The 8,391-nt window shown below is 50.9% G+C and overlaps 1 protein-coding gene across 2 annotated transcripts in view; it reads right to left on the bottom strand.

The window, feature by feature from the left end:
• The window catches only part of TMEM120B (transmembrane protein 120B), a 67,219-nt gene extending 58,836 nt beyond the window's left edge, over positions 1-8,383 (bottom strand). For both annotated transcript variants that reach the window (XM_017863983.1, XM_017863984.1), the window contains exon 1: positions 8,172-8,383. In XM_017863983.1, coding sequence (XP_017719472.1) covers positions 8,172-8,240 — 69 coding nt within the window. In that variant the 5' untranslated portion in view covers positions 8,241-8,383. The remainder of the gene's footprint in view (positions 1-8,171) is intronic.
• Positions 8,384-8,391: the final 8 nt, after the last annotated feature.

Raw genomic sequence — 8,391 nt, 5'->3', positions numbered from 1 at the left:
TGACAGAGTGAGACACCGTCTCAAAAACAACAACAACAACAACAACAAAAAGAAGTGCTCACACGAGCTCTGTGAGCTGGCATGCCCAGAGTGTCTTCTCTAGTTGTCTAATTACCATCCTCCGCATGTAGAAGACACAAGCAAATTTCCTTTGGAAGATTCAGGATCTCTGCCACCTCTGCTGTCCTCTGAGGCCCAAGCTCTGCCCCAGTGGGAAGATGAGGTTAATGACTCTTGTTCCCAGCACAGATGTGAAACATCTGGAGACACCTCCTTAACACACCTTGGCTGTCAGAAGATCTGGGACTGGGGAGTCAACATTTGTTGCAGTAATTGCCAGAGGAATCTCATGGTATTTACAGACAGGGTTCTGGCCCAGGAGCATCAGAAGTCGCTGGGCAGTCCGGTGGATTGCAACAGGGCCATACCGCCACTTAAGTGCGGTGCCTTAGAGCTGTGCCTCTTGCTGGTGGTAAACTTTCAAGAGATTACTTTTTTTTTTTTTTTGAGATGGGGTCTTACTCTGTCGTCCAGTCTGGAGTGCAGTGATGCAATCACGGCTGCTCACCACTGCCTTCACCTCCCTGGGCTCAGGCGATCCTCCTCTCTCAACCTCCCAAGTAGCTGAAACTACAGGCCTGTGCCACCATGCCTGGCTAATTTTTTTGTATTTTTTGTAGAGACAGGGGTTTTGCCATGTTACCTAGGCTGGTCTCAAACTTCTGAGCTCAAATGACCTGCCTATCTTGGCCTCCCAAGGTGCTAGGATTACAGGCAAGAGCCACTGTGCCCAGACAAGAGATTACTTTTATATAGCTCTAAGAAATCAACTTCAAATAGACTTTCAGACACTGCCTATAGTTAACCAGGACTCATCACCATAGAAACACCACCAAGGATGACTTCACCTAACGTGTAAGAGTCCTACGCCAGGACAGATTCTGAGTCATGTGTCAGAATCCATGAACAGTATGTTATGGAAGCGGTAAGTGGGGGTCTATGTGTGGGAGGCAGTGGGGGTCTGTGCGTGGGAGGCAGGCATTTGGGTGGCAAGAAAACACAACGGTTAAGTGATTTGATGCTGCCATCAGGTTGCCTGAGTTCAGATCCAGAGCCTGCCACTTATTAGCTGAGTTATGTAATCCCTCTGAGGCTCGGTTTCGTCAGCTGTGAAAGAGCTGGGAGATGAGGTGCATGCAGCAAGCTAGGCACTGTCACAAAGATATGACATCATCAAGAATGTGGTGTAAGACGGGTGCGGTGGCTCACGCCTGTAATCCCAGCACTTTAGGAGGCCGAGGTGGGCGGATCACCTGTGGTCAGGAGTTCGAGACCAGCTGGCCAACATGGTGAAACCGTCTCTACTAAAAATACAAAAATTAGCCAAGTGTGGTGGCGGGTGCCTATAGTCCCAGCTACAGCTACTCAGGAGGCTGAGACAGGAGAATCACTTGAACCCGGGAGGCAGAGGTTGCAGTGGGCCGAGACGGAGTCATTGCACTCTAGCCTGGGCAACAACAGCAAAACTCCATCTCAAAAAAAAAAGAATGCAGTGTAGCCTAACATGCAACTGGGGACCACCCCCTTAAACTACCCCCATTAGCAGTTTAAGCAGTATCCAACAGATGTCACCGTTCACATTGAAAAAAACATTTTTTTTTTGAGACATGGTCTCACTCTGTCACCCAGACTGGAGAGCAGTGGCATGATCTCAGTTCACTGCAACCTCCACTTCCTGAACTTAGGTAATCCTCCTGCTTCAGCCTCCCAAGTAGGTGGGACCATGGGTGCACACCACCATGCCTAGCTAATTTTGTGTCTTTTGTAGAGTCAGGGTGTTACCACATTGCCCAGGCTGGTCTCAAACTCCTAGGCTTAAGCGATCTACCTGCCTAAGCCACTACACCCAGCCAACAATTTCTATTACCCCCCAAAAGATGCCTGTCCAGCATCCCTCTTTTTTTTTTTTTTTTAACTACCAGCATTTTGATTTTCCTTCATGGGACCATCCCTCCCCAACTCATTTCATGTAGTATAGTGGCACTGATCCCACTTTTAGGCTTCAGGAACAGACATGTGACCGTGACCTGGCCAATCAGTGCCATAGTGACCAGTTAAGTAAGGCACAGTCACATGACCCAAGCTGGGCAAATGGGAGTCAGCCCTGGGGCGCTTGCTGAATCTGAGGGAGAAAGGATGCTCTGTTTCTGCCAGAGCTGCTAAGCTGATAGATGTCAGCTGAGGGCCACCTGGCCATCTTTGCCACAACATGGGAGGGACTGCCTGAGAATAATGCTGACACAGAGGAGACAGAGAGAGACATCCACACACAGACATCACCTGAGCTCCCGGATTCAGCCTTGCCTGATGCCATTTGTCACTAGCTTGACTCAATAAACCCCCTTTTGGCTTAAAACCAGTCAGACTGGGTTTTTTTCATTTGCAACTAAGAGTCCTGATAATGCACTGTGTGAAAGCACTATGTAAATGAGAAGGGACCGAGCGAGTTCAAAACTTTTCTTCTAGAGCTAAGGGTCTCGGGATGCTTTTGGAGCCCACTGTATTAGGAACTCAAAAAGTATCTGAGTTATAGAGCAGGCGTGGGTTCAAATTCTGGCTCCATGACTTTCCAGTTACTTAGTATCTCTTAGCTTCAATCTCCTCATCTAAAGAACAGGTTTGTCATTCATTCATTTACTCATTCATTCATTTATTTTTGAGACAGGATCTCACTCTGTCACCCAGGCTAGAGTGCCCTGGCACGATCTCGGCTCACTACGACCTCTGCCTCCTGGGTTCAAGCGATTCTCCAGCCTCAGCCTCCAGAGTAGCTGGGATTACAGGAGCGAGCCACCAATGTCCAGCTAAGTTTTTTTCTTTTTTTGTAGTGATGGGGTTTCACCATGTTGCCCAGGCTGGTCTTGAACACCTAAGCTCAAAGTGATCTGCCCATCTTAGCCTCCCAAAGTGCTGGGATTACAGGCGTGAGCCACTGCGCCAGGCCGTGGGTTGACATTTAGATTAAATGGGATAATCTATGTTTCACAGTTAGTTATTATTGTTATTGTTGTTGTTATGATTATTATTATTGTCAGCCTTTGTTTTTAGATAAACTCAAGCTGAGAGAGGTGGCTCACCAAATTCAGATACTAGACAATGGCAAAGCTAGGACCTGAACTCAAGAATACTGATTCCCTGTGCAGTGTTTTTTCCCACACAATCTGCTACTAAAGAAAGATGCCCGGCTGGACATGGTGGCTCACGCTTGTAATCCCAGCACTTTGGGAGGCTGAGGCAGGCGGATCACAAGGTCAGGAGTTCGAGACCAGCCTGGCCAACACAGTGAAACCCTGTCTCTACTAAAAATACAAAAATTAGCTGGGCATGGTGGCACGCACCTATAATCCCAGCTACTCAGGAGGCTGAGGCAGGAGAATCGCTTGAACCTGGAAGACGGAGGTTGTGGTTGTTGCCACTGCACTCCAGCCTGGGCAACAGAGTGAGACTCCGTAAAAAAAAGAAAAAGACTCCCCACAAGCCAAGCCAAGATAGAAGAGAAACAAAAGCTAACAGGACTACTCAGGGCACAGATCAGCCTTGGGCAGTAGTTAAGAGCACAGACACTGGTGTTCAACAGCCTGGGTTCGAACCCTGGCTCCAGCGCTGACAGGCCATGGGACCTTGGATAAGTGACTTAACCACTGTAAAATGGAGAGTCTAGGATCTATTTCATAGGCTTATTAATGAAATAATGCTGATCTTCTTGCTTCGAGCCTGTCTCCCTGATGTCTGTTCTATACACAGCAGCCAGACGGACATACATGTCATTAGCAGTAAAAGTTAAAATCTTTACAATGGCCTTCAAGGCCCTTGCATCACTGTGAGGTCACACTTAGGGAAAAGCTGCTTTGGGCCCCCTTCTTCCTTGGCTGGGAGGAACAAGATCAGGTTTCCAGTGATGCAAGGCAGGAAATGCTCATTAAATTATTTGCCCTTGTGTCTGTAAGTGACCTTCTGCGGTCACACCACAAGCCAGGAGACCAGGAGCACACTGGTCTCAGACTAGCACTCAACTCACCTGCATGCCTGAAACCCCAACCACCCAAAAACTAAGTCCTCATGGACACTCAACTGTGCCCCAGGGTTCAGGAAGGCCCTGACACATGCAAATCATCATCCAAAGAAAACTGATCCTTTCCTCTACAGTCCCAGAGATTACGTTGGGTTTTCTTGGGGTGGAGAGGAGGGAAATTCCAAAGACCTTTCAAATCCTCTGGGGTCTGATAATTAGGTTTGCTCTTTTTTTCCTTCATTTAAAAAAGGGAAGCCAGGTGTGGTGGCTCACGCCTGTAATCCCAACACTTTGAGAGGCTAAGGAGGGTGGATCACAAGGTCAGGAGTTCAAGACCAACCTAGCCAAGACGGTGAAACCCCGTCTCTGCTAAAAATATAAAAATTAGCTGGGCATGGTGGTGGGTGCCTGTAATCCCAGCTACTCAGGAGGCTGAGGCAGGAGAATAGCTTGAACCCGGGAGGCAAAGGTTGCAGTGAGCCAAGATCGTGCCACTGCACTCTAGCCTGGACGACAGAGCAACACTCCATCTCAAAAAAAAAAAAAGAGAAAAAGAGGTAAGACATAGAGATATTACACATCGTTACACATCACCCCAGAATCAATGAGATACAAACATGAAACCCTCAACCCAGATTCTAAGGAAGACATAGGAAAATTAAAATAGACCAGGATTTTATGGTAGAAAAAAAATCCTTTCTATTGTTAAATGTTCTAGTTCAGTGTGCCCACCTACCTACCTGCTGTTACCTGCTTGTTCCCCAACAAATCTTTCTCTCTCTCTTTTTTGAGAGAGGGTCTAACTCTGTCACCCAGGCTACAGTACAGTGGTGCAATCATGGCTCACTGCAGCCTTGACATCTGGGGCTCAAACAGCCCTCCTACTTCAGCCTCCCTAGTAGCTGGGACCACAAGCATGCATGTTTGTAGAGAGAGGGGCTTCCCTATATTTCCCAGGCTGGTCTCAAACTGCTGGGCAATCCTGCTGGGAATGGTCCTCCCAACTTGTCTCCCAAAGTGCTGGGATTACAGGTATGAGCCAATGCACCGAGCTCCCAACAAATATCTCATATCCGAAACTGCCCAGCACATACACAATGGTCATCCTACTTACCATATACAGACTTTCAGAGGCTTGCACCTTGAGAGTTCACAGCTCTCACATTTAACATGAAGGGGAGAGCGAGAAGGCAGAGAGAGGTCTCCCAAAATTCAGAGAACTAAATTCTAGCCCCAACTTTACCACTAACTAGCTGTGTGGCCCCCGTCCAGCCAATCACCAAGCCCAAGCTTCAGTTTCCTCATCTGTGAATTGAAGACGTAGACGGCAGTTTCTGCTCCAGTCTATGATCTTGACACCAGGAGCCATACCTGACTGATCCCTGACCCAGCCACTGACCACCAAAGCCTGCAGCCAGCAGGGTCGCTCTTCCCCTAAGCAGGATGCAGTCCCTTCCAGTTCCCCCACTATGAACCCAGCAGGAGGCATCAGTTTCCACTCACTCAGACCTTCTTCTACAACCCTTGCTGTGCAACAGGGGACAAAATCCAGAACTGATTCTCAATCCCTTTGCCCCTAACACACCTGAGCATCCAAGAACCAAGTAAGACAGAGTCAAACAACTCCTTTGCAACCTCTGCCTGCCAAGACTTGCTATATAATTGCTGTTAATTGCATAGCTCTGAAGTGTTGTTGCTGTTGTTTTCTGTTTTTTTTTTTTTTTTTTTTTTTTTTTTTTTTTTGACAGCGTCTTGCTCTGTCGCCCAGGCTGGAGTGTGGAGTGTAGTGGCGCAGTCTTGTCTCACTGCAACCTCACCCTCCCAGGTTCAAGCAATTATCCTGCCTCAGCCACTTGAGTATCTGGGATTATAGGCACATGCCACCACACCCAGCTAATTTTGTATTTTGAGTAGAGACGGGCTCTCACTATATTGGCCAGGCTGGTCTCAAACTCCTAACCTTGTGATCCGCCTGCCTCGGCCTCCCAAAGTGCTGGAATTACAGGAGTGAGCCACTGCGCCGGGCCTCACTCTGAAGTGTTAAGACTCTTCCCCTCTCCTCCTCCTTGTCTAAGGCAAGGCAAGGAACAGGAATTATGAACAACACAAGCGTCACACAGCAAACCTCTTCTCTTCTCCCATGCCCAACCCTAACACCCACTCGGTGGTTCCACAGCCGACCATGACCTCAGAGCCCAGTAGGACAAAGCATTAACAAGCGGATAAGGACCAGGCATGGTGGTTCACAACTGTAATCCCGGCACTTTGGGAGGCCGAGGCGGGCAGATCACAAGGTCAAGAGATCAAGACCATCCTGGCCAACATGGTGAAACCCCCGTCTCTACTAAAAATACAAAAATTAGCTGGGCGTGATGGCGGGCACTTATAATACCAGCTACTTGGGAGACTGAGACAGGAGAATCGCTTGAACCCGGGAGGCGGAGGTTGCAGTGAGCTGTGATCGTGCCACTGCACTCAAGTCTGGCAACAGAGCAAGACTCTGTCTCAAAAAAAAAAAAAAAGAAGTGGCTGAGGGCCAGGCACGGTGGCTTATGCCTGTAATCCCAGCACTCTGGGAGGCTGAGGTAGGTGAATCACCTGAGGTCAGGAGCCTGGCCAACATGGTGAAACCCCATCTGTACTAAAATACAAAAAAATTAGCCAGGCATGGTGGTGCGTGCCTGTAATCCCAGCTACTCAGGAGGCTGAGGCGGAGAATGGCTGGAACCTGGGAGGCGGAGGCTGCAATGAGCCCAGATCACACCACTGCACTCCAGTCTGGGCGACAGTGAGACTCCGTCTCAAAAACAAAACAAAACAAGAAGTGGCTGAGTCTTCTCCATGGAAGTGGAGCCAAAACGGTCCCCTGAGAACTGGATGAGACCCAGGCCCTAGAGAAGGCATCAACTTACACATGCTGGACAGGCCGAGATGAGTCTAGGTCCCTTCCCCTCTGTTCATGCCTGAAACGGCACCCCCGTTCCTGCCCCAGCTCTCCAGCAACCCTCGGTCTATTGATCAGAATCTACAGCCACGTGTCTAGAAAGACCCATCAGAAACACCCTTGGCAACCTCCTCTCCTCTCTGCACACTGTAGGAGGCCAGCTGAACCGCAGACAAGAGCTACATGGACAGGGACAATGTCACTGCTCCAAATGAGAGGACTGGGGTGAAGGTGTGTAATGTAATTTCAGGCAAAGCCAACCCCCAAAAAAACAATCCCATGACTGGAGAAGAAACAGCCCTGTCTTCAAAAATAGTCACCGAGTCCCTCTTGGTCAACCCCAAGGTTTCCTGAGGTGTCTCTAGTCAACACGGTAGGTAGCTGGGGCCTCTCTGAACCTCTTGGCAGGAACGACTGCTGCCAGGACCGCTCCCCACCCCCAGCAGCAATGCCATTCTCTCAGGGGACCCCTCCTTACACTCGCCTTCACTCCACCCCATGTAAGGCTCCGCGCCAGAAGGACAGGGCTGGGAGCTTCCCCTATCACTGGGTGAGGCGACCCAGCTGTCCAAACTGACAGATGCTCTCCACGCCAAACTCAGCCTGCAGCAGCGTCAGAGCCCCCAGAGACAGGAAATATGGGTCCCTAATCCCCAATCACAGCCTAGAGGTTCAAGGTGAACATTTCGTAAGTACCCCTCCCAGAACACAGCGGCAGGATAATGCTGCCCCGCCAGAGTACGGGGTGGGAGCTGAGCTACCAAAAGCAGATGGGAGGGGGCGGGGTGAGATTTGGGGAGACACTAAGGAGGTGGGGGCTGGGCTGTTCTCTTTGAACCACCCCCACAGATAAACACGCCTGGAACTTGCCTCAGAGGCCACAGACCAACTTTCTGCAGCGGAGTGGGTGCGTGGAGCACAGAGGCAGTGGGAGGGCGGCGGAAGGGGGGCTGCGACCCGGCGCCCCACGTGGACGAAGAGCTGAAGCGCCGGGTGATGGGAAGGGGCTGGTCCACGCCGCCCATCTGCCCCCAGGGCCTCGCCGGGGCACTCCCTAGGCCCTGACTGTCCCCACCGCCCGGGCCGGGGGCTCAGGAAGGGGAAGGCGCTGCACCGCGGGCAGCAGAGTTGCGGGACCAGGTGGCCTGGCCTCACCTGCAGTTCTTGAAATTCTCCCTCCAGCTCGTGCCATTCGCGCTCGCAACGCTCGAGCTGCCCGGACATGATGGTGCAAGGCGGCGGCGGCTGCTCCCGCAGCGCTGCCCGGCCGGCCCCCTAGCGCCCCACGCCCGCGCGCTCGCCGGCCGCCCTCGGAGGCACCAGCTGTTCCTGCGCAGCCGGAGCCACGCGCGCAACAAACGTCATGGCCCGCCCC

The sequence above is a fragment of the Rhinopithecus bieti genome, unplaced genomic scaffold, assembly GCF_001698545.2.
Source record: "Rhinopithecus bieti isolate Rb0 unplaced genomic scaffold, ASM169854v2 scaffold_74595, whole genome shotgun sequence".
NCBI lineage: Eukaryota > Metazoa > Chordata > Mammalia > Primates > Cercopithecidae > Rhinopithecus > Rhinopithecus bieti.
Note: the sequence above shows the minus strand (reverse complement) of the source record. Positions and strands in the feature narration are given on the sequence as shown.